At 46.6% G+C, this 26,600-nt stretch overlaps 2 protein-coding genes across 2 annotated transcripts; one reads left to right on the top strand and one right to left on the bottom strand.

Moving 5' to 3' along the window:
* The first annotated feature begins 1,543 nt into the window (after positions 1 to 1,543).
* Positions 1,544 to 3,177, top strand: LOC128722591 (nuclear migration protein nudC). The gene is made up of 5 exons (XM_053816264.1): positions 1,544 to 1,698; positions 1,777 to 2,060; positions 2,146 to 2,323; positions 2,423 to 2,817; positions 2,883 to 3,177. The coding sequence occupies exons 1-5, from the start codon at positions 1,624 to 1,626 to the stop codon at positions 2,932 to 2,934; spliced, it is 984 nt and encodes a 327-aa protein (XP_053672239.1). The 5' UTR covers positions 1,544 to 1,623; the 3' UTR covers positions 2,935 to 3,177.
* Positions 3,178 to 3,349: 172 nt separating this feature from the next.
* On the bottom strand, positions 3,350 to 25,688 carry LOC128725676 (uncharacterized). Its single transcript, XM_053819436.1, has 4 exons — positions 25,547 to 25,688; positions 4,844 to 5,602; positions 4,123 to 4,774; positions 3,350 to 4,030 (listed from the first exon to the last, which is right to left on the bottom strand). Exons 1-4 carry the CDS (start codon positions 25,568 to 25,570, stop codon positions 4,005 to 4,007), a joined length of 1,461 nt encoding a protein of 486 aa, XP_053675411.1. The 5' UTR covers positions 25,571 to 25,688; the 3' UTR covers positions 3,350 to 4,004.
* Between the last annotated feature and the right edge of the window lie 912 nt (positions 25,689 to 26,600).

Below are 26,600 nucleotides of genomic sequence, written 5' to 3'. Positions count from 1 at the left end.
TACTATCATTTTCCCTTTTCCGCATCCGATCCTCAAAAGACAGTACCTCAATGGAGAGGGTTACATTGAAAGAAAAAAAAATGATGTCATAAAATAAAATACGTTAACCCGCTGCATAGGCATAAAATCGCTCAAGTACAACAAAGCAAGGACAACAAAAAACTTCGGTGCAAGAGTCGACGGCACGGTAATGCTAAAAAAATTATGTTAGTTTTCCCGACCGCGTCTCCTGGACGGGTTGAGTATTGGAAAAAAACGCGATGGCCCTCCTCCCCTGAAAGGACCGCTAATCATCCTGCGCGAAAGAGAGAGTTGGTTTAGGGAGGGTCCACGGTGCGCACCAGGACTAAACTAAACCATATCTCCCTCGGGTGACAATCCGAACACGTATATCAATCAAAGGAAAAGCGTTGGGTGCTCGGTTGGGTGATGGAAGGAATAGCCCATAAATTTCATCACAATCATAATCATCGGTATCCGATTCTTTGTTGTTTTTCTTCGTCCTTGCGATCAGCAACCAGTTAACGGATATTGGGCATCAGTATTGATGATTATTTTTTCGATTCGAAAAAAAGCTATCGAATAGTTGCATTCTAGGTTAACCATTTTCTAGTATTGATATGCTAACGATCTTACTATGAGCTAGAAAAAGGATAAATGATTTATAGTACAAAAATATATGTTTCCATATGACTATCTTATTTTTTATACGTTGGTTATCGAAATTAGAAAACATGGCGATTGTATGTGCCATAATTTGTTGCGTTTGCTACAAGTAGACGATTTTCAATTAATGTAAAGTTGACGGCAGTGCATTATGTACAGAAGCATTCAATATTGGTAAGTAAATATTGAAAACTTGCTGTTGACAGTGCATTTCTACTAAGGGTGGTATGGAATCGTTCTGGGGCAGGAAAATCGATCCGTCATTGTTCACGTCGTAAAAATAATCTTTCTGTATTACCGTGCAATGCTCCTGTGAATGGGGTGTTAACTGGCACTCTGTGTAATCTTTACCTTGAGTAAACAAGATGGAAGGGCTGCAATGAGCCTAAATGTTTAGTAACCACAGTGGGGACGATTTGCTCATGGTAGAGCGCTGAAGCATAAACAGTCAATTAAACATGTTTGTGATAAGATAGTACAGTTATCAGCAACATGACTCGAATTTGATGAAGTCGGAACAATTAGATTGGATAGATTTGAATGAAAAACTAGAAAGAATCTTCCATAACTAGAATCCTTTCGTACGTTATTTGAAATTTTCTCGTATGTTATTATCCATGTTTATTTATAAATTTAAAAAATATATTCGTTTTAATAATGTTACTACCTAAAAAGGCTCAATGAAAATGTTTAGCATAAATGTAAATGTGAAAATATTACCACGTTAATATTATTTTAAATATTGTCATCCAAGCGGCTGTTCAAGTGCGATGAAAGAAAAATACACCCGTCGCTTGACGTTACGGTTGTCGCGGTGCAAATCAAAACAAATTTGCCGCACATGATGTCAGTTTTTGTTTGCCGCCGAAGTCATTGCTGTCTAAAACGGTGTAGTGCGTGTTTCGCGAGTCATTTTTGCTCTAAATACGCAATTTAGAATAATCGTGTGTTGCAAAAATGTCGCAAGCTGAAGCAAAGTTCGATTCTGTGTTGTTCGCAATGGCGGAACAGCATCCCGGAGGTGTACCAGAGGCATGTTCATGAGGCGCATTTTCGAGTTCTAACCTAACCTAACTAACGTCTGTGAACGGATTGCTTGTTTCATTACAGATGCTGGCCACATTCGCTGGTTTTCTCAACAGAAAGACTGATTTCTTTGTTGGTGGCGAAGAAGGCGGATGGGAAAAGCTAGTGTTGAAAATTTTTCGTGATGAAGCAAATAAAGCTCAGGAAGTGGCCCGGAAGAAGCGCCAGGAGCGCGAGGCTGAAGAAAAACGACGACAGGAAGTGCTACGCAAAAAACGAGAAGAGGAGGAACAAAGTAAATCCGCATCAATCACCGAGCTGACCGACGAAGAAGCGGAACAGCTACAGAAAGAGCTCGACGCGAAAAAGTATGTTAGCATTTAGTTGGGAATTTCGGTTGCCATGGTGTTTCTCGAATTACCAAATATGACTCACTATGTTTTTTTCTTTCAGACAACAGGAAAGTGAACCTCCAGCAAAAAAAGCTGCTTCGGAGGAAGTGAATGAGGGTAAGGAAGGAAGTGATACAGAAGATGTGGAACCAGGCGATGAAGGTAAGCTTAAGCCAAATCATGGCAATGGGTGCGATCTAGAAAGCTACAACTGGACACAAACGCTTCAGGAAATTGAGGTTAGTGGTCATTTATTATACCTGACAGTCTGCATAACTAAATCATAATGCGGAGCACCCACAATATGAATTCCTTGCGCATTTAACTTCCGTCCTCAGTTACGCATACCTTTTGATGTAAAGTTTACCATGAAAGCGAAAGACGTTGTCGTGAATATACAACGCAAATCGCTCAAAGTGGGTCTTAAGGGTCACACTCCTGTCATCGATGGAGAGTTATGTGGTGAAATCAAAATCGAAGATTCTCTATGGCATCTGGAGAAGAACGTAGTCGTGGTAACGTTCGAAAAAATTAATCAAATGAATTGGTGGGATCGGTTAGTCACGACTGACCAGCCCATTAATACTCGTAAAATCAACCCCGAATCGTCAAAGCTGTCCGATCTGGATGGGTCGACACGAAGCATGGTAGAAAAGATGATGTATGACCAGCGGCAAAAAGAAATGGGACTGCCGACGAGCGATGAGCAGAAAAAACAGGATGTTCTAAAGAAGTAATTTACCCTGTACATCACAGATGTGCTTTCTCTACTAACACATGTTCTACCTTTACCGGCAGGTTCATGGAACAGCATCCCGAAATGGACTTTTCGAAATGTAAATTTACTTAGGCCATTCAAATGATTATCAGCATTAGAAACAGTTGGATGCGGGCGTCATAAGTTTCCTTCAATCGGACATTTTCTTCAATACCTGTACTTTTGAGCCACTCTCATTCAACAGCTTTTTTCTTCTGACTTTGGAGTTGTGCACACACAGACGTAGGAAATAGATTGATATCGTATAAGTATGTCTCAAAGCTTTAGTTGACGTTCTGGAAAACGCTCCGAAAGAAAACTAGAAGTGCTGTATTATTTAGCAATTTGTATACATCTACCGATTAAATGCAAACCTTCCAAATATCATTGCAATATTTTTAATCAAGTTATTAATTTAGTAATAGTGAATGCTAGTTTATGTTCTTTCTATCATCATCATTCAGTTTAAAACATATTACAAAATTCTTATTTTCATACTATTTTCTTATTATCTGTTTGACATAATTTAAATAATTTAATAAATATCACAGAACTGAATCAGTGAAAAAAAACGGCGATCAGTGTAGTAGGGTCATCTGCAGCTAGGAGAAAGCTGAATGCTTAAAAGAAGGTTTGGTTATTGAATATTAATATGTTTCTATCTGCTGTGCTGCTGTGTGAAAAGTAGGTTTTGCATTTGTAAGCCGCAGGATAGCTCGTTCCTTCTTTTTCTATCTATAATCTATGAGCTTTAGCTCATTTCTATAATAATGAAACCCTCGTCTTCCGGGTGTGCGTAGTATTTTCGCTTGCTTTCGGTCAAAAATCATCCCGGTTGCTACGCGTTTCGTTATAACGCCGGCTAACAGGGCCATGAAATCATTAATGATATCAGGACTATGTTTCAAGTACACTTGTCGAGTTAAAATGGTGTTGTAAAATCGATCGTGTTATACGGATCGTTCGCAGTTCGTATTGTTGAATGATTAGGGAGTTAGCAGCTAATGAAACATCTTAACGTGGAAACTATACTCCATATGGCAACAACACGCTGTTGCAAGGCGGTAACGCTTAATTCTATCAGTTTCGAATGCTAAATGTATTCCGAATGCAATCGATGGGCTCTCCGATCTCTTCTCTGCTGGTTGTCGCGGAAAGCATTGTCATTTCGGCATTTCTCTTGCCCGCACTGAAATGGAAAAAATGGGAAACATTTTTTAATTATACAAGGAATCATTTGATTCACAAGAAATCGTTTGATGATCGCATTGTTCAACATACTTTCGAGCAGAAAAACGGCCGAACAAATACCGATCATGAAGATGATGCTCATCGTTACGATCAATATCGTGATCTGATGGCCACTGGAGCAGATGCCGGTTTTGATCACACGCTGCGGTCCGCCTATCCCGTTCACCATCGTGAAGTGGGTCGAGCTGGCAACGGAGACCGTATCCGGATCCTTCCCTTTCAATGATCGGAATGGGGATACCAGACTGGCCCCAGCTCCTGTTCCAGGTCCGGCAAGTTGCAGCTGGCGCTCGCTTCCATTTCCGCTGCCTTCGCCCTCGTCGATTGAAATTTCATCGATGGGCACGATCGTACTGCCGACAATGTGGTGTGCATCCTTTCGGTAATCGATGGCGGCATGATCAGCCGGGTGGACATCGTCCTCATCCTCATTGTCGTCGTCCTCGTCGTCGACGGATCTGTGCGGAAGCAGTATGTTGCTGTTGTAGCGCGATCGCCGTCCGATCGTACCGGGATGATGAGGAACGAGATCGAGCGTCGAGGAGAGATACCGTTCCAGCGTGCGATTTCCGCTGACACCGTCATGCTTAGAGTAACCACTGCCGGCCGTCGATTTACGGTGTATTTTGGCAAAGTTCTCAAGGTTTGCTACCGTCAGTAGTAGCGACCCGGATGATGCACTCTGTCGAAAGGGAAGATGAACAAAGCGTTATGAGTAACAGGAAGCATATAGGAGCAAAAGGTCACTTACATGTGTACTATTATTGCTATCGGTGGAACCCTGCGATGAGCGAGACCCTCTTTTTGGTCCCTTGCGCTGTTCGCGCTCCTCTTCCACCAGGACTCGATCCAGCGATCTGCTCCCGCTGTAACGGGCACTTTGCCCAAAGGAAAAAGCCTTTCCATACACAACCGGTGGCAGTGGATTGGTCATCGCCTGCCGGGACGGTTTCTTGTGCCGGTCAAGCGTATAGTAGCCGTAGTACGCGCCCCTCGGTACAGCCGCCGAAGAGTTATACTCATCGAACCGTTGTCTCAGATCGTCCAACTTCGAGGTTGGGTTGAAGTTGGCCAACTGATGGACACTGTGCCGGCGACGTTGCCTTCGGTCGTACTCAAGCGAGCGGTAGGTGGGTTCGGCGAAGTACGGCAACCGGCCACCACCACCACCGGTATCGTCACCGTAGCCATCGTCTCTGATCTCGAGCGGATATTCACCGTGGTACATGAAGCTACGGTTGGCATAGCCGGCCCTTCGTAACCGACGGAGGCTGTTGGTCCGCTCAGCGATGGCATTGGCATTGAAGGTGGTATCGAAATAATCATAGGCTACAGCATCGGATGGTGCTGCTACTACCGTGGAAACAGCAGCTGTCCCGGAGGCTGGCAGATACTTATGCTGCTTTTGCTTCGTTTGTGGCTGCTGCTGCTGTGTGTTGGACTTCGTTGAACTATTGCTACCAGAGAGGGAGCCTAGCGAAGCACGAGCTGCCTCCCAACTGTTTGTCATCTGTGGAGGTAAAAAAGAGAGAAGCGGCAAATGATGTAATACGTATATGATACAATTTCAATCCTGTGTTGGAGTATGGATAAGTTTGGATAAAATGCGTTTTGTTAATGCTTTTCATCCGTTCGGTATAAATTGTTTAGGGGATGATACTGAAAAGAAGATAGAAAATGCTGATCATTGCCAACCGGTAACAAGATAAAAATAGCATATCCTTGAGTGCTGAATCACTCGCATCCGTATTTTGCGTTTGTTGACCAATTCTTCGTGACATGACCTCGGTATGGTTGAATGTCCGGATGCCAAGCTTGCATCTGCACTTAGTCGCATTGCCAGTCAGGGATTTGCTCCGCCTGGATTAGCTATGACTCAGCTACCCCTAAACGCACGCTTAGGGCAGGTTGGTAATGCACAAACCACCCGAAAGAGAAGGAGGCTTTTGAGCCGGTTTAAGCGCAATATGCTACTTGGCAATATTGCACGTAACATTGGCTCCTGACAAACGTTGCCATGGGGCACTTACACCACAAGTCAGCCCAACAGCGTATTTGTTAGGTTTAGGTGTTGCCTCCTGCCGCGTGGTCAACATAAATTGAACAATTAATGGCACTTGGGAAGCGGTAACAAATCCAGGGATTAAAGCACAGCGAGTGCGTGTGGTATGTCCTTCTGCACGAACGAAGGTATCACTTCAAAAGCGTTACCCAGGATGTTCGTAGGACCATTGAACCGCTCGCGCAGAATGGGCTATAATTTATCGAACAGATGATCGTTTCGCGTGTGGGGTTATGGGCGGGTATTGCGCAATGCTGCAAAGCCATTCGCCATTCCGGTCTCGACCAGCAGTTTTTCCTCTTTTGCGATCAGTCTCGCTTCGCTGGACACTCCCTGCAAAATCTAGCATCTCGTGCCAAGCGCATTCGGGGGAAATCGCATGAACGGCAGTGAACGGCGGTGCAGAATGGTGGAGACCGGGCTGTCTCGTGATGCGGAAGGAGTGCCTTTCACCCACCACCTACCACTCCTGTCCACGCGCCGATCTGAAGGAGGATCATCGGGTTTGTAAAGGGCACTAATGATAGCGCTATTAAAATGGTATGCTTCCGCTTTTGGTGGCATCTAGAAAGCCATTTCCGATCAGTGTTTGGATCACGCAAAAGTTCGCACAAATCCAAGAGCGGAAAGAGGCGTACTGCAACAACAAACCCCCAAATCCGATGGGGGCTCTGTACAAAGGAGCACCGACCGGGTTTGCGATATCTCGTGTCGGTTGTTTTACTTTGTAGTTTTTTTTTTTTTGCTCGCCACTCGTCGAAATTGCTGCGGCGGCTACTGGTTTATTTTTGGAAGATCCGTTTCCACCTTGATTCGGATTGTCTGGCTAATGAACGACCTTGGCGATCGTTCGCCGATTTCACGAGAGTGTTCACCGCGTGCACTTGTAGTTTTTCCGGGCGTATGGATGGCTCCCTGCTCTCTGGTATTTAATGTTGTGCCTATTACATACGCTCATCGTACCAACCGTCTGCCGGCGATGTGTCGTGTATTTCGTAAAGCAACAGTTTTTGTGTCCCCCAGAGGCCATGGTGTTTGGAGGATTGGAGGTTTCACCGAAGCTATCCCGTGGATGACTTGCCAAAGAAGCCACACATAAAAGGCACGAAGAGGATCGACCACCAGCTGGGAATTTGTTCCTCCATCTCACCCAGATCTTGATCATTTCAAGTGATACCGCGTTGCAGCGCTTTCCGGCATGAGCGTTCTTCGCTCTCGATTGAGTGTAGTTTTTCGCAGCCGCGACATAAGGGAGTGAAGATCAAATGGGCAAGTTTTACGAGGGCTTTGTTCCGGGCTGGCAGCAGAGAACTTTATTCGATCCGGTTAACCTGACCTGCTCCTTCGGAGTGTGCGGATCCGGGTTCATTGGCATGCCCGTTGTCATTAGGCTTGGTGTTCTTTCTCGAGCCCAAACTGATCTGATTTTTTTGCTTGCCCGCAATGCTCTCGTTTCATCCTTTAAGGGATATTTATGGCTTATTCGCCCATACAGCTGTGATCGTCATCGTGAGAACTGGTAGGATCGATTAATTATGCTTCTGAAACAGAGCCAATGCGCGTTAGAAATAAAACTTATATGACGGACGATCGTGTGAACCTCAATCTCAAAAGTCTCTAAAAGCATTCAAGCCAGCTAAGTGAGTCCCTTATTCACTATCAGCTGTAGTCGACCGTAACTTCGACCGGCTATTTTTAGCATGCTTTTAAATATTTTGACCATTCATCTACCGCTGCTGGATCTGTTTCCCCACTGGCAAGTGACAGGCTGCCGGCTTGACCGATGGGTCTGATTTTTGGATATCAGGAGAACGGCCGAAGAAGAGCCTCGTTACGGTTGACGGAACCGCTTCCGTGTTAACATTGGAGTTTTTTTTATATTTCTGCCTATTTGGTGATTGTCAAGCAAAAGTTGCAAACCAACTGGACTGTCTCCTCCCATACTGTGCCATCGAATGACCTCGCCCGCGGCCTCAAAAGTCACGCTTTAACGGCAACAGTTTATTGCCACCGAGCCGTGAATGGACCAAGGACCAAACCGAACGACAACCAGGGGGTGGCTGTGAGGATAACCAAGCGGTGGATGATAAATTAAAGATGAGCACTTATTTTTGCGGTTGGCACGCCAGCTGATTGATACACTTCACTTACGGGTAACACTTTATTTACTTTTTACTCTCGATTAGCGTTGTACCCCAGGAAGCCAGGGAGTAGAATTAATGTTAATCAATGCAAATGTCTTCTAAAACGCCGTTAATGTCAGTTGAATTTTTTTCCCTCGAGGTATCGTTTTGAATAGCTCCAAACAAAAAATACGTCTCACATCTTCTGCCTCATTAGAACAAGTCGCGCAAGATGAAAAGGCTTGAGCGCATATTAAAAATGCTTCGAGAACCATAAAAGACAGGTATCCCTATTGAAACGCTTCCTTATTGATAACAATAAACACCAGGAAAACGTTCATCATCAACGAGTTGCCCTTTTTGTCGCGATCGTTCCCATTAATTATAATGCAACATAGCCGCTTCAAAAGTACAATCAATAGGACATTCACGCAGGACTAGATGTAGGGGTTAATTCCACTCATAGGAAGCGTCCCGACGAATCGTCGGCAATGCTTTGGTCGCATCTTTTTTTTAGTGTTATTTATCCATTTATTTTATTGAAGTTTTTCAAAACGGATGTATAAACACACGGCCGCTGTGGTTTTTTTTCTCCTATGCGCTTGTGTCCATCTTCACACCGGTTTCCTTCCATGAGCCCCAACAAAACTATGCGACGCGACCTTGCCCCTTTTGCACCCAGTGGTTTCTCGCACCGGTACTATTATATGTGCCCCGCCGGTCGATGATACCGTGCCGTAAAATCATTAAACGAGCGACCGAACCATCGGCGAGAGGATGCGGCCGAAAAAGGAATCCCCCCAGTGTGTGTCGTCCGGCGATCGGAAAGAAAACCACGTCATTTAGAAGAAAAAAGCGCAGGTTTAAAGAAATGGTAAAAATAAAAACTACACCCGGAAACAGGTTCCCATTCGGCACAGTTGTTTACCCGGGCCCCGGTCAACCCTTTCGGCCTTCTGACGTTACGGAACTACGGAGGAGCGCACGCAGACTTCGCGCGACGCGGCGCGTATTTTCAACCGTAAAATTATGTAGCCCCAAGGCATATCAGATTAACATTTTCATATGATTTCAACAGCCACCCGGTCGATCAGAAATAGCAGACACATTTTTTTTACGGCCATCACAAATTCCAGCCGCTTTCGGGGAAGATGGGCGATTCTGTGAATTGAAGTGTTTTTGCTAATCACATGTAAATGATGCCGCTGGCGGAAAAACCTGTTGCCCGCGCGGCAGTGGCCTCGAAGAATCTTCTTGAGTTTGTTCCAGTGCCGGTGGAATCCTCGCAGAATCTTACTCGGTGTAGTACAGGCGCTAAGGGGTTGCTCGATGAGGTCTATATATTTTTAATCATAAGCCCGAGACGCAAGGTGTTTGGACGGCGTTAGCGTACGACACGTGAGGTGTCCTCGTATTCTGAGGGGGTTTTATTTACAGCAACCCGCCATCGGATTACAATTGCTTGTTCTTACGGTTTTAGGAATACCTTTTCCATTTTCTCCATCTTTGTGGCTTGCTGCTATTCGACGACGGGTTCCACCAACGCACGATCGCCACTGGCCTGAATCGTTCTCTCGATCGTTTGACCGAAAAAAGATTGGCCGTGTCTCCAATGTGGTCACTGAACTGTACGGCAAACGACTGACCGTGCGGGCGTACCGGTGGACTAGTTTTGTGCATTCTGATGAATCATCGAATCCGTGGCACATGCGATTTCGTATGCTGATCAGAGAACCCAGGCAAATGCGCCAACCACAGATATGGTGTGACTTCAGTGAGGCGCGCTCGGATTTTCTTCGGTTGGTGCATACTGAATGACTGCGATGGTAGGGATGGCATGAGTCACAACGTGTGTGAGGATCAATGCTGCCCTCGGGGTCAATAAACGCTTCCAATGTTTGCAGACGTCGCTGTCTTGGAATGCAGGCGGTTGTCGTGCACTGTTGTGATCGTGCAAAACGATGGCTAGATGACGAAGATCCATTAATATCGTTTCACTGGAATGCTCGATCAAGCATTCTCGATCGGTCTGAGTAGCTAAGTCTCACATATTGCCCAGCATGCAGAGCTAGTAGTAAAACTATCACGCTGTTATGTTGAGAGGTATTTGATAAAACAACATTTCGGACGCTGACGAAACTTCACCCACATGAAGCGTGTCCCTATTAGCATAGAAATGAACGGATCCGTAGGGTGTTGCCAACGCACGTCATAAATAAACCGACGTTCGCTCCCTCCCCTTCAAATATCGATCATCACCGAGCCGGATTTCCTTGGCTGATGCAACCGCTTATCAATCGTGCGTGCTCTTGGACGATCCTGGACGGCCTCTGCGCTACGCCATCGCTAACCTTGATCCATCGCTGCTACTTGATCGTGGCCCTCAAGATCTTGTGGAGGCTATCGACGGTGGTGCGATCGTCGATGGTGAAATGTGGCCGTTTGGTCGATGAACTTGTGCCGGCACGTCTAACGGCAAGCGAGCGAATAAAACTTCCCGCAGAAGAATAAACCGACAGGTTATTTTCACACCACATCGCGACTAGAGAGTGGAAACACCTCACTGCCACTCAATCAAATGCCGATCCAATCGATCGCTGATCTGCAAATGCCGCGATCAGCTGCGAGATGGCGCTGCAGATTCCGGCGCCTGGGCAAGGTTGATTGATGGTTGCGCAATGGAAAAAGCAAATTAAATTTGTGCCTTTCTCGGTCTTTTCCCCGTCGATTGGTTCACCGATCAGACATCAACATAAACATTACAGCAACAGCAACAAAAAAACGTCTGCTCTTCGTATCTCCGCCATGCGAAGGTAACGGAGCAACGATTCGAACACATTCCCATCGAAAGTAAAAGTTACGATCGGCGTCGTTGACTCTCGGGCAAACACTTCAAAACTTTCAATGTCATTTCTTTTGGCCACACATCAGTAAAGGGAGGAGGGCCGCCATAAAGCAAAATCGGAACGACAGCAATGGTCGGGTTACTTTGAGTTTCAGGAAGGCGGTGGACCGTCATCGCCCCAGATGAAATGAGCCCAACGAACTCGCAGATTTATTAGCAATTTTGTTGCTCGAATCCACCACACGACGAGGGTGTTTTGTTGAACCGATGGCGCTAGCGAGGACTGGAGGTCCGCCAGGAGAAGTTATGCAAGCAACTCGATCGATCGAATTTCGAAGTTTTTGCTCCCCTTTTTCGGTTGGTTCGGATCTGAAACGTAGAGGGATTCGTCTTATTGTATTTGAGGACCACAGAGCTGGCATTGCGGCCTCCTTTTCCTATCCTCTTTTTCATATCATAAGTAATGTGGGACATTGTTTTATCAATTTTTCATCTGAAAGTCGGTTATGTGAAAATCAGCCAACTCTTTGCGAGGTATGCAGTCCTTTCGAATCGCTGGGGCATCACGTAATGGTGCACATTCGGCACTGGTAAATTGACTACTTCTTGGATGCCATTTTCTGGACAAATGATCTACGATCAAGAAAAGCAAAACCCGACAAAGATCGATTGCATTTTGGCATGCATGGCTGTAGTCATAGATCGAGCTACCTGTAATCGAATTTTGATATACTACTACTGCAACGTATTCAAACAAATCTTTAGGTTTGTTTTAATTTTCTGTTGCACTCATTAACTACGATCACAACTCGAATGCAGTGAACCAAATTCGCAAAGAGGCTCATCGGCACAGGGCACCCGGCTAATGTCGTCCGGTTGCTAGCGACAATGTTTCGATCCGGTTCGCTACAATCTTTTTGCGCGTGTTCACCCATGCCTGGGAGGAAACGGCTAATCAGCACATAGATATAGACGGAGTGGCAAAGGCGAGAAGTGCCTTTGAGGTGATCGTTGAAGCGCATCCATCGCACCTGGGGGTAGGGACGTTAATTTCCTAGCTGAGTGCCTCCTGTCGCCGTTCGGCGTCGACTTTCAAACGATGGAACCAAACGCAACAAAACGGTAGTGATCGCGATCGCACGAATGTGAAGGTTACGAAGGTGCCATGGCGTACAAAGTCGTACAAGATTTGACCGCATACGATGGCGGCATATTCATATTGGTTGGGGTAGAGTTTTTTTTTGTTACAACAACCCTTCTCGTGTGCCCTCTCGCTGTGTTCTTCGGGGTGTCGTTTTTCATCCGGGAGAATGTCACGATCCCTAGGGCGAGCCTTCTGCCACATTGAACGCGTTCGAACGCACCTTGCGCAGCATTGCACATGGGCACAGACAATTGTAAAATGACAGAAACGCGGATCTCAAGCTGTTTCTTTGGAAACTCGCGGAGAAGATTTATTACTCGAGTGTTTAATATTCACGAAGTGGAAACGAATCCGTATGAGCTGTGCCAATTTGCTTTTCTCTCCAATTGATGCAGTGCAATATCGTAATACGTTTATCACTCCCGCGCCTCTGTGTATAGAGGATGGAAAAATATGTTTGTACCTCAAAAGGTGTGGTACATATTAGAGCATTCCCCACGGTCATTGCAACGGGCAAAAAAAAATGAAAGGGAACGGTTCTAGTTTGCACGCCGTTTCTCCAAATGTAACCACCGAGAGCGGCACTATATTTACCGATCGGGTCTGTTTTTTTGTGTGTGTTTCCTTTACTTAGCCGAGCTACTGAGCTGTGCAAATAGTCGCTGCTGTTGGTTGATTCGATTTGTTGTCGAACCGCTTATGCCAATAATGCCAATGGTAAGCGCCCCGCAAGGTAAAACCGATTTGCCAAACAATTCTACGCCCTGCATGTGTTTGCCGTACTGGCGGGAAGACACATCAATGCCAATGGCTTTACAGCCACGTTGCCACAAATGCTGGCGTTTGGTTGAGCTTGGGTTGCGGGTGCCAATCGAACATTTAAGAGGATTCGATTTCATTCCGTTCGTATATGTTAGAAAGAATAAGGAGCGTGTTAAGCGACTCTTGACTTGAAGAATAAAAATCACCACTCTTCGGAGCGTAACAAGATACCGAGATGACTCGTCCAGTGGAGTATTTTTTTTTCTCTCTTTTGCACTTTTTGACGATGTCCTACAACTTCCGCATTCTTGATCCCGCGGGGATCTTTGAGTTCGGGTTATTAGCACGCTCTTAAACGCCTTCACCCATCGATCGGGCATTTGTTTGATTTTCCAACCGAACCGACAGAAGTATCCGCCATCCACCGAGAAGAGTGGTCGTTCAAAATTCCCCCAGAATTCCCGCGAGCAGCCAGAAGAGCCCCGACGTGACTCACCAAACCGTTGGCCTGAATTTTACCACACTTCAGCTGTGGTTGGGTTGTTCAGCAAGCTGGACCGACAGCACGACGGCATGTTTCCGCTGCAGGCGCTACTTTTGGAGGTGGTTTGCCAATTTATTTGAACCTTGTGCGGAACAAGCATCTACCAGGCAACGGCGCAGTTTTCCCACTATTCTTTCCGTTGATATTACGACCCCCACTAGCCCGCTCGATCAGTCCCCTGGGGGGCGGTGCGATACATTTCACAGCCCTACAACGCTGCCACGACCGAAGAGGATCGAGCCACGGAAAATTGTCACTCGGGGTGGGCAGAAGGTCGCGTTACGGCACATTTGTTCGCCATTTTTGTGCTTTTTTTTCTGCCGTTGTCGGTTGATAATGGCCCCAATCGTGCAATTTTATAGGCTTCACAGCGCGAATTGTGGTTGGTGGTGTACGAGCGGAGCTAAAGCTGGGAAAGCAGCTGCTACGCCCCCGGGGGGTTGTGCCTGAGAAAATTCGAAATTCGAAGCAAAACCACAACCCGATAAGATCCACCACCGGTGAACAATGCACACCATTTTCCGGCACCTTCGTGGACGTTCTCTGTTCCGTTTCTCGTTACGTATTCCAGCACCACCCTCTGTTACAAATTGGGACAGCTCATAATGCTGTGTACCGTGGTGGAATCTTGGTGACCTCTGGCCGCACCAAAGCCGTCCACCAAAGGTGGTTGCGAACGAGAAAAGCTCGAAGCCGGGCGGGTTGAAGATGCGAGAGTCTGCGACCTGTTCCCTTTGGTCAGTATGCTAATGCAACTGCATCCATCATGCACCATGCATGGCCGCCTCGTATGTGTGACGCATTGGCCGTGTGCGTTGGTCGTGTGCTCGCGAAGGTGAGAGTCAATGACGCGTTCAGCTTCAGTGGCCACGGCGACGAAACCAGTGCCAGATCCAATCGGAGACCTACAAGGGGCCACCACACTACTAGCGCCAGTTTTGATGCGAACCGTGACCGCGAAAAACGATGACGACAACCAGCAGTGTGTGGCTTTCGGGACGTTCAACGGCTACCGGATCAAGAATTCCAAGGGAAGTCTCGCCAAACAGCGAACACCACAACCCGATCAGGTTGCGTTCATATCACGGGGCACGATTTATGTGCCATCCGGTCGACGATGACGACGACTCGTGCGGCTCGTGATAATACTAACCTACTCCGGACCGTACCTCGGGGGAGCCAGAGTTCCGGCCGAAGGCCGTCACGGGCGTCCGGTGGATTCACTTGCCGCACGATCACGGCTTCTGAACCCGATCGGGGCTGATCGAGCGACCAGAAGCGGAGCCCTTTAGTGGCCGGGAACGTGTAGCGTTCTATCAGCTGATTAACCTTCGCTTGTAATAATAGTAATAATTATTCAATGCGGCTCGAACCGAGGGGGGTTATTACGATCGACTTGGACACCAACCGTGCACTGATCCGACGTCGGGTACGTGCGCCGTTTCGAACCGTTTCCTGCGGATCTCGGACCAACGGTGTAATCCATCATAGGCCAGTACCACGACGCAGCACGTCCCCGTCCCGAAGAGTTGGGGTGGTTCTCTGGGACAACGAATCCGTTTCGCCTTTTGTGCGACGTCGTCGAGGAACCGTGGCCCCGCGTGAAGTTAATTGAATTAAAGCGCGGTTTAAAGAACGCGTCTGGTGGCCCCAACTTGGGGTTACCTTTCCCACCGCGCGGCGGTGGGCAGATAAATCGATTTGTTCGGTCAAGTGGTGCGGTTTTTCAAGACTTTTCAGGGTCCCAGCGAACGGTTGGGCGGGTGGAGAGATCCGATTCTAACCGATTATGATCGCAATCGGGCCCTTGTACTAACCTGTGGAGCAGAAGCAAGAAGAACAAAAATGGAAAGAGAATTAGATGAATGCGGTGCATTTTTTCAGCGGTGACGTGTCTGTACGAAAATCACGAGCATACTCGGGCACAAATCATAATGTCCGTAACCATTTGTTTAGCCTGTTAAAAATCCTCGTAGCTCCGACGAATGGGCGTGTTTGCCTATCTTGATTGTGTTTATGTAACCTTTGTCTTTACTCGAAACTAGTTTTCACATTAGAAAAGTTCGTATGTTTATATGTTTGATCATAAAAAAGCACCCGAAAATTATTTAACATTGGTAATGGAAACTGTTAGCTAACCGCGGTTAGGCGTTGTGCCCAATCAGCATATTACTTCGCTGATAGTGAAGCAGAAAATACGGCCAACGGCGAAAATATGACAATTTGTTCCGACATGAGAGGATCGCTCGCCACGATCGCTTCTGGTACGAAGTGGCCGCACGCAAGGGTACTGGCAGAAGTAAAAAATAAAAACAACTAACCACCGCACTTGACGCAAAGGTGGTCATTTGTTTCTTCTTCCCACATCATCAGTAGCAACCCCTTTAACCGGCTCGCGTGCAATGGCCTGGGGTGGCGCACTGGTACGATAATCTCTCTCACCGCGCCTCACGGAGATGAACTTACGGCGAGGGTTTTTCCACGGCACCGGGGCGGGCGGTGTTGCCGTTTTCGTGGATCTCGTGCACAGCTGATTGCATAATTATGCCAAGGTCAGTTTGCTGCTCCCCCGTTGAAGCGGCTGGCGGAAAAAGTGGGGGAAGAATATGACGCGCCACCGTGACGGTCGGCGGCGTGTATTTATCGTGACGGTGGTAATAGAAGCAGACACCACCCCCAAAGGAGAGAGATGAAGCGAACTCACACTCACAGCTCATTGCTCCATTAAAAAGCATGAGAAGCGCACGTGAAGCCCGTTGGTGAGATACATGCCCGGCGGGGCGAGGATAGGTGGTTCTGCGGGTGTAACATAATACGTATCCGGCCACCGGGAATGAAGGGCAGCTTTAAGGGTGGTGTCAAATTGCACACATCACATCGGTGTCGACGAGCGATACCACTTTCCCTTTCAGAGTGACCGAGCTAAAGCCGCGATCACAGTGGGTCACTAGAGCTTTGACCGACACTGGGGTGTAGTGGATAATAGGAAGCTTGTGAGTTTCACTATATAAACAAAATAGCCCCTTGAACACAGCTTGCCAGCATAGTACATATTTTTGGACGAATTGAAATGCATCCAACACTCTGGCTTGGTTATTGTTCTTTTCACTCGGCACGCTGTCGTGCCGATTGGAAGCGTTCTTGACGAGATTAACTACCGCCCCTAGACCACGACCGTTCGACGCCGACTTGATGACTGTCGGCTGTCAGGTTGGGCATAATCTAGAGATCAATCTCGTCGATTGCACCGACCCCGACCTTCCCGGAGCGCTAGTCTGATCGAGCAGGCGGCGAAGGTGGTAGCCATGCTGGAGACCCCTCGAGGGCCCCAAGGAGCTGTGGGCCAATCGTTTGATCGATTGGGTGGCTATAATGCGAGCCTCAGAAGCTGTCAGAGGCAAATTCCTTTTGTACGATCTCCGACAGAACAAGCACTCGGGGGGAGAGACATCAATCGATTACCATCTGGAAGGTTTTTTTTTACTTCCTCGAGGAAGGATCAACGGAACTATTCGAAGGTTGGGATTGCGCTCAAGGGTTCATTAGTATCTCAAGAAACGTATTGTGAATGGGAATGGATTTGACGCGGTTGTCAAGCTAGATCAGAACGCCGATTCCTAGGGACCGGGGAGGATTTGTTTTGCAGAATAACAATTAAGAGGATTTGAATGTGACACACGTGTTTAAATTGTTTCACGTACAAGCCCGATGTTGATTTCGCATACGCATGCAACATCGTTAGTAGCTATCGCTCCCGTTTGATCTAAATTCGTACGGTTCTGCTTATGACGAAGACCAGTAAATTGGAAGCAAACCCTGCCTGACGTAACGCAGGCACGTGCATGCTATCGTGGGGAGAACTCTTCAAAGCCCTCGATTCCGTCACAAGTTGCACCACTGTGGTGTGCCGTTCTGTTTTACGATAATCGAGTCAAACGGTGGCACACCACAGAACCCAGACCCAAAAGAGCTCTGACATCTTCAGCAAAGTCGCTGCACGCAGAGAACAACCGCAGCTCAACGGTAGCAACTCGTCGTTGGCAACCGATACACCGACACGGGATCACCTGTCTAACGTGACTGAGTGACAGACAATGACTGCACGGGATACGCCAACGAGGTGAAATTAGGTCACCAAGTCACGGAGGTGCTTCTTTTGCGCAACCTAACACGACATCGGCGGGCTATCTCTCTCTGTGTCATCCGCAACACGACCCACGACCGTGCCGCCAAATGTTTCTGTGCAGGGTCAAATGCAATGTTAGCTGCGAAATGCATTGCAAAACGAAAAGCAATATCTCCCGGTAGCAGAATTTTCGTGAACTCTGCTCTGTAGGATGCAACTGGAAAACCTCCCTGTAATGAAACCGCTTGGAAACGTGACAAAAGTTTGCCTGCATGAGATTTTATTACCTGCACGCGTGTCACGATTTCTATATTTGGGCAATAAATGTTTATTTCATTATATCAATATTCATTTGCTAAATGTAAGGGCACGTTTGTGATGTAATGATGTTAATTTCATCTCAATAGTATCCCTTCTTGTGCGACCTGTTGATAAAATATGTATTTGCTTTCAATTGCACCCATTTGCATTTTCTCCTCATTTTCACCCCATTTCTTAGGCCGGTAGAAGGTACCTGAAGGCCATCGCACTGCGATTGATATCGCCTCCGGGCCGCAGCAGTTCCCCTGTTTATCTCACCCCCTTCGAAAAAGACTCAGGGAGGTCTATTAACATACAATAAACCATCGTTCATCGTCGCTACATAAGACACGTTCCGGCATCAGACAGACAGATGGTGTGGCGAAGCCAGGCGCGGATCGTTCGTGTCCAAATAAAACCCCCAAAAACCCTCTCGTTGAACGCTCCATCGCAAGCAACATCACCCGGCCACCTTGGTACTCAGCTTCAGATCATCCTACAGCCGGTACGACACCTTAAAGACTCCCCAAGAAGGAAATATAATTCGCTCCATTACCCACTGACATAGAAAAACGATACGAAAGACTTCAATGCTGGCATAAGCGGGAAGCGCTTGGTTTGTTTGGGTTCGGGGTTGAGACACGATGCGAGCCTTCGCGTAGGGCCGTCTTTTGTGTTTACGCCTAGCCCTTTTGCGGTGAAGAGGTGCTCGCGGTGCGTATTTTGTTAGGTGGTGGATGTTGAAAAGTTAATTTATGATTTGCTTGCATCGTAATAGATAAATCACATTGACGAATGTTTTCCCTGTTGTTGTGCCTTTGACGAAAAATGGTGCTAAAAGAATGCCTTTCGGAATGTTTTGATTCAAAATTGTTGTATTTTCCATCATTCCTGGTTTAATATTTATGTGTTCATAGAACAATATCAAAGAACTGAGTCATTATGCCGTACGTGTCGTGCACGTCACTAAATCTGTTCTGTCGCTTTCCCTCTCTATGTGACTGACCTTATTTTACTATCTGATTTATGGTGCTAGAGAACGACTGCATCCGGCAGGGCAGTGACGTATGCGACCTGTGGAACGGTTTGGACTTGTTTTAGGAAGTTTGTAGTTTTCGAGCGTACAAAACACCGATAAAATAGCTGATTTATAGCGCAAACGGTTTCGCCCTCGGGCGTACACCGCTGATCTACCTGAGTCGTGAGCGCCGCCAACGTGCGAATATCTCTAAACTTATACACGCATCGGCAACAGTATCACCTTTTCAGAAATGCTCCGGCGCTAAGCATAGCGAATGTACACAAATCCGTATCCGCAGCAGGGGATTCTTTTTCCAACGTTTACACTGGCGAACTGGTGACGCCTTGTAATACATACTTTGCGGGCGATAATTATGCATATTATATTGTGATACTTTTTATGGGTATTGTTCGCTTTGATACTAAGTACCTAAATGTATACACATAACGTGAACTTCGAAACAAACTCGTTTCAAACACGAGTTCATTTAAGTCGAAGAAAATTCAATGAACAGGACTGTCAATATGTTTTTTGATTTATGCAACCAAATTTGTTGGCCTCGCGCAAAGGTCTGAATTTACTCCTTGAGTAAACGAGTAAACAGTGTTGATAATGGCCATCTTGCAGAGCACATGAGCTGTCGCAAGGAGGCAAAGCTGGACAAACCTGTGATAACATGTACTTCTTCCATCGTTACTCTTCTGTCAGCCAACAACTCATTTGTCGTCGCGGTAGCCTTATTAACATTGTTCAACAAAGCAGCCCGGTTTCGCAGTTCGTTAAACACATTAAACAAACGACGGTCAGCGGTGCGTTGGTTCGAAAGGGAAATCGTTAGTATGCTTACTTTTCGCGCTTTCCTGGCTTCAAGCAACCCGAAAGCCCTTCAGAGTATTGCCATGGGAATCATTTTCCCTTCGTCACCAGCATGTGGCAGTCTCTTGATGCCTCGGTGAGTGAATTAAATTAGCTAAAATATTGCACAGTTAGAAGGAACGACCAATCGGTGGCATGTTTAAGTCCTTTTTTCTGTTTATGCCATGCTTGATTGAATAAATTGGCTGCAGGTGTACACTAGCCATTGCACATACCTCCTTCTGGCTGGAAAGGCGCACAAATGAAGCTTTTTTCTTCTGCTCTTTCCGCATGGTGAACCTTACCGTAGGGAGAAAATTGCGCCGGTCTCAAGCACATTAGACCCACGGTTGACATTTTCTCATCGTAACGATGATTATGCTTAATCGGTCTGATAAGTTAGCGCGCCTATCTGACCAGCTGCCATTGTGGTTTTGATAAACTTTGGCAATAGTAATTAACGTTGTGCCGCAACCGACATGCCTGCTATCTGTTGCACAAAATTGCATTAGTAGACAGTAAGTTTCTTACGATGACGACTACCCGCTAGCATGCCGGAACGCTGTTAAAGAGAGATAAAATCAATTGCACTTTACCAGACCCGGATCCAGACGAGCTGGCATCGCGGGCGTCGGAGCCAACACGGTGCGTCACATTTAGAACCGACCCGTAGGTGTGCATGTACATCAATCCGTCTTTGGTGCGGAATCAACTCGCATTTTATGTGCCCGTACCGTGAGCCTTTCGTCATGACAATCAGATCGGATCCTGATTCGATGGTGCGCGATACAAGAATCCGCAAACGATTCCGATCCGTTCCGATCTGATTCCGGCACGTGACTTCACATTTGGCAGCTGGGCTTAGCATATATGCTCAGCAGAATAAAAACGTATCCGTGGGGCAACGTTTTCCTCCAGCTTGACGCAAACGCTTTCATAGTCAGGCGTCGGGCGATGAGGGTTATTTTTAGACGAAGCGTATTTTACGATTAGTTTTTATTTTTGTTCCTCTTATACAGGAGTACCGTTGACCGTGGAGGTGCTAGACTGTGACGAATGGTTGGTGGTCGTTGGCTTTTTTAAGCCGTTTTATGCGATGACGCCTTGGTGCTTATTTTCAGAACGTGTCGCCAGTTGCCATTGGGTTCGCGCACGGGAGCGAGATCGCGTGGAAGGTGTACCGGATCTTGGGTTTTTTTTTGTTTCTCGTTATATTGAGTCAGAGCTAGATGTGGCGCCTGAAAGGCAACCGCGTGCTAAACAAACGAGGCACAGAGGTCACGTACTATGGTACTGGGTGGGTTGCTGTACAGATAAAACGCGGCCCAGGTTGTTGGGGGATTTTTTTTTCTTAGACACGATCCCAGCAAACACGATGATGATCGTGATGATTAATATTCTATCCAAGGACTTTGTTAGAAGGAATTTTCGTATCGGGACGTTGGGATTTCCCTTTTTTTCTTTTCTTTTAATTATGCCGTTATACGTACGCACCGAATTTGACCTAGATTCGCGAGGTGTCTTAAGCATTGTACGTGCCTCAAAGTTATGCCCAAGCTCGTTTTAATTCGGGACTTTGATGTACCGAGTCGGTTGGAGATATACGCAGCGCAACACATTATGTTGTGCATTAATATAAATCCGTATCGGTCCCACCCTTCCATCAGATGCCGACGATGAATGGTACGGGGAGCAAAATCTTATGCATTGATCGGGTTCAACGGCATAATGCACCGGGAAGGTGAAATTGTCACTGGTTACGCTCGGTTGCATAAGGGAGTCTCTATGCAGGAACAAGAAATAGGTTCGGAGCGTTCGTTCGTGGGCTCGACGCGGCACAGTATTAGAAAAAGGAGGCGGAATGAATTGTCATTCATTTTCTATCAATCAACTAATCTACCAGCGTCAACAGTACCGACCGTAAATAGCTAAGATCTAAATCACGATCCAGGGCGGCGGCAACCCACCGATCTGGGGAATGTTATGCAGAACTGCGAGCTCTTTTTTTCAGCGAAAGGATATGGTGGCGTTGTGTGGTGCAAGCAACACGAAACCGCATGTCGTCGCGTAATCACTCTGAGTCGTGGGCTCTCTAACTGCAGATTAAACATTGAACCGAGAAATGTCTTTGTTATCACGAGCAGCTAGCTCTGGTGATCGTTTTGTGAGAGTGCACGCTTGTCACACGAAACCTACAGGTATGTCGTGGCGTGCAGCTTTGGGCTGACCCACAAATGGTGGGCTAGTCGAGCGAACCGATGTTGCACGTACTGCATTTTGAGTCAGCAATTCGAGTATTTAGAAAAGGGTCGTCTCACGCACAGCCAACCACCGTGGGCATAGGCTTTTCCTGAAACGTTCGATGGGTGCAGCCCTCGATGGATGCCATCGGATAAGCACGCCATCGATCCTCGCGAAATTGAGCGCGGCGCATGAACGAAACCACGCAGCCCAATGAAATTGCCCGTGTGCACGAAACTACTCACCCTACGCCAACGTCAACGGCATCCTCAGGGGTAGTGTACCGGTTCGTGGTGACGTTGACCAACGACAGGGAAGCATGGGAAGGAGTGGTGGCTTTTAAAGGGCAGCGTGTACCTACTGGAACGCGATTGACGTTACGTTTGACGCGTCCAACGTCGTGATATCGCGCGTGTCCCATCATCGTCGTGAAAGAGAGAAAACGCACGCTGCTGGTTGCTGTTGTTGGTGATCGTTATCGCGTGCTGCAACCAGCCGGTGAGGAAAGATATGCCCGGTCAGGCCCTACGCCGGGCGACGGCTCGCATACGGATGGTTTTGCAATGTTTCTAATGGTCAGGGCGCTGCCGGTTGGCGTAGACGGGTTAATTAAACCGTTTTAAGGGCAAACGAAACACCCATTGTGAGAATGATTCGAAAAGTAACAGCTCTGCAACAGTGTGCTGCAATGTAGCAATGGTTCAAGACGACAAACTCGCATGATGACGAATGCGTGTCATCTATCGAGGGTTCGTCGCTTAAGTCTTTTGATATGGTGGAAGGCAAAATCGTCAAACGTGCGTAGTTTCCTGGTGTGGACTTCTTCTGATGGCTGCTCTGTTAATTCTTTGTGTCAATTAAAGCAACGACTATCGCGTCTCGATCAATTTATCTGACATTTCGTTAGGTTATTTATAATTGAAATTGATGCGCTACGATTTTCATAGAAATGAAATATTAAGCATCTCCTCCTTTTTTTAATTAATTGATTAAAATCTAGCATTCCTCGCACCGATCGCGTGATGGTTGATCATTTATTCTGTCCATCAGGAATGTGAAAAAAGAATATATACCTGGTTCTACTCCGCTACGGTACCCAGACGTCGTCATGCTCTTATTATTTGACGCGCGATCTAAGCCACAATGAGCCAGTCAAGATACATCCCCTTGTTCTAGAACATGACGATTGCTTTTTCTTCTTTTTGTTTGCACATCGAGGATATGCAAAAGACGATGAATGTTGTGTTGTCGGAATCGCATTGCACAACAGTGCGCCAATAAACTGCAGTTCTTTAGTGGTTCTTAAGGAGTGCTGGTTACATCGGTACAAAGAAACTGGTGGGCAGGAAGTTTGTGCCGGTGAACCGAGCGGACGTTGAACATTGATCCATCTCACGAGCGGAAGATGCAAATTGCGGCCAATGCAGCGGTAATGATCGATCATCGTCGCTCTGGCGTTGGGATGAAGGCAACCGAGAGCGCGATCCCGAGCGGCCTGCCTGACTACTACGATCATCAGCACCATCGCCGGGGATGGATATACGTGCACGCGGCCACGTTGGCTGAGTCGCGTTTGAACAGCTGATTTAAATGTTAAGCCACCACTATGCCGCGATGGCTTTGCTTCGGTCGGTGACGAGCAAAATTGGAGCGTTTACTGGAAAAATGGCCGACCTTCGGGCTACGGTAAGAAGGTCGCCCATATTTAACCCCGCATCATCATCTACGTATATCGCACACAGCATTTAAATGTTTTCATTGCCAGGTGAGCTCGGAATGGGAAGTGAGAAATAACAACACGTGTAAGACATTCTGCGACCAGCAGCTGTGTAAAGCCGATCGTTTCGGTGCCATCGATCGTTTACGCGTTTATGCGATGCAAAGATCATGAGTTGTTTTTTTCTGCTATTTGTGAATTTTTTGTTTGTTTTTTTTTTTTGCACTAGTGCCATATTTCTGATCTTCCGCATTTTCGGCTGTTCTGTTTTACTTTGACACCACTCAATTATATCAAGTTGAACATTGATCTTTTTATGCGGGAAGTGTTATGGTGCTTCATCATTGCAAAAGGTCAATTATGTAGTGCGGCGTATGGTTATAAAATTAAAAACGGTAATCCTCTATATTTAACGATTCCTATCCATTATTTGTTCGTCTTTGAATACCAGACGAGATAGTATAAGTGGAGGTTATTTTTTGTACAATACAGCAATTACATTCACGTTGTACTACTTAAAACATTTTGTAACTGGATAAACTTCAGGATAAAGCCGTCAAAAACACATTCGTATATTGATTGTCCCAATTTCATGCCAACGATAGGTGGCTTTATTCGTCATTTTCGAATGGTTGCATTACGAACCGGCGATCGTTGCAAAACCCCAACCCATGTTGGCAAAACCTCTCTTAAAGTACCGATTCGCCTCTTTCTTTCTCTTGCGTTTCGATAAGACAAATAGCACCACCACGACCGCAACCACAAGACGCGTACGTGATGCTGCGCTTGCCCGTATATGCAAATTTCGTGCTTTTTTTTTAGCTTTTTTTCCCCTTCTCGAATGAGCTGGCAAAGCATTCCAAGTCTGGTAAGGGCTTATCTGAGCAGCCCCAAGTGTGTGTATGTGTATGCGTGTCCCACAACCAATGGGGCCGCTCATTTGTCTGGCATGAAGCGTGATAGTAGCGATACTTTGGAGGCACTAAACGGTGAAGAATCATGCAATGCACCGAAGAGAGGGGCTTTTCGTTGTTTCGCGAACTATCTGATGGGTGCTTCATGCTGCAAAGATGCGCAAGAAGTACACATCTATCCGATTGTGCAGTAGCTAGCGCCATGTCGATATCGCGATGGCAACCAGTGTGCCAGTTTCCATGTTGGTCTATTGTGCATCGCATAGGTCGAGGGGGGTATGTTTCTATTTACTTTTATGCAGGTACCGATGAATTGCGTCACGTTTATGGCCTTCAATGACTCGTGGAGGAGAAATTTAATCTTTCTCTTAATTTTTTAATGTTTTAATTGAAATTATCCTATAATAAGACCGTAATGATTGGGTTGTAATGATCAACGTAACATTTCCGTTTCCTTTCTTTCGGAAAGTTCCTCCTTGATGGCTACAGCCCATAACAACATCAATCACAAAGCAAATGGGGTGGTGGGTCCGTTTTCGTCGATTAGGCATGCATCATTCAATGGCTATGCTTAGAGGATTCGTCACGAGTAATAATGATAATAATAATACCCGACAGTCCCAGACATTACAATGTTTTTTTGTTTCGCCACGCTAAAAAAAAGGTCACGCTGTGGGGCGCCGTTTTGAAGAGAAAACTGCAAATCTCGATTCAAAATTCCCCACCCGGTACGGTCAATCATGTCCCAACGCTAATATCTTAATGTTGCCCTTCTTACATCATTCGACCGCGATATTTACCTGCATAAAGGTGTTAAAGCTCATCTTTCTGGGGTGGTTTGTTTTCTTCCTGCACGCCAATCCCACAACACAACGTTAAACGATCGTTCTCTCGCGTAAACACCTCGCGAACCGTTGAAAACAGCAGGGGTCTTAAGAGTGTTTTTGGCTACGTATCGAGAAGAATATTCACGTAATATTACACGACATACGTTGTGGGAATGTTGAACACCTAATTTTTTGTTTTTCGTAGCAGCCTTCAGTTTCGGGACAATTTCAATGAACACTAGATCTCTGGGTTTGTGGCTTGCGCAGGCAAGTGGCAGCATGCAGTTTTTACTCACACTGTGTATTTGCACTTTCACACTTGCACTTTGCCACCTGGTTACCGATGCTCGCGAATTTTCGTTTTCACCTCGCCAATTAAATCCCTGTCGGCTGACTCGCTGGCAAATACACCGTCTCACGCATTTAACAACAAATGCATCGTAATTCAGGTGTTTGTGTGCGTGATCTTCGAAGCGTTTAGATTATTTAACTGCATGTGTCAATACTTCTGCGCGTTCAGGGAAAATGGGTTACACATGCGGAATTGATTGACATTTGCCGTCGAGCATATTGCACGTGGTGTTGTCTGTGATGACTGCGATGCAATGATTCATGCGAATGCGATGAGGATGTCGATGGATTTAACGCGTCACGCAGTCTTGCCTCGGCCGGAATCAAGGGGACTCAAAACGGACACACGCGCCACAATGGAAGGCTAAAGAAAGTCGTGCAGTTTAATTCTCGCTCCACCTTGATGGTCGGGGCCGGTTAGTCTGGCTGGAGTGACTCGGAATTACATCACTGTCTTTCCACTCCGGTAGGAAATCGATTCGGGTCCTTGAAACAGCCTGCCCAGATTACGCAACCCGTTCAGTTGCACGTACTTTTGTCGACTGAAAATGCGGCCTTTTGACGTTGACGTGTAGAATGTTGATCTCGGCTAGTTTTCCTGCACGTGTCAAAGTAGGACAACGGCAATGCACTTCTCACGTGAAGTGTCCTGAATTCCTCAGCTCGTCCGTACGTC

The sequence above is a fragment of the Anopheles nili genome, chromosome 3 (genome assembly GCF_943737925.1).
Source record: "Anopheles nili chromosome 3, idAnoNiliSN_F5_01, whole genome shotgun sequence".
NCBI lineage: Eukaryota > Metazoa > Arthropoda > Insecta > Diptera > Culicidae > Anopheles > Anopheles nili.
Note: the sequence above shows the minus strand (reverse complement) of the source record. Positions and strands in the feature narration are given on the sequence as shown.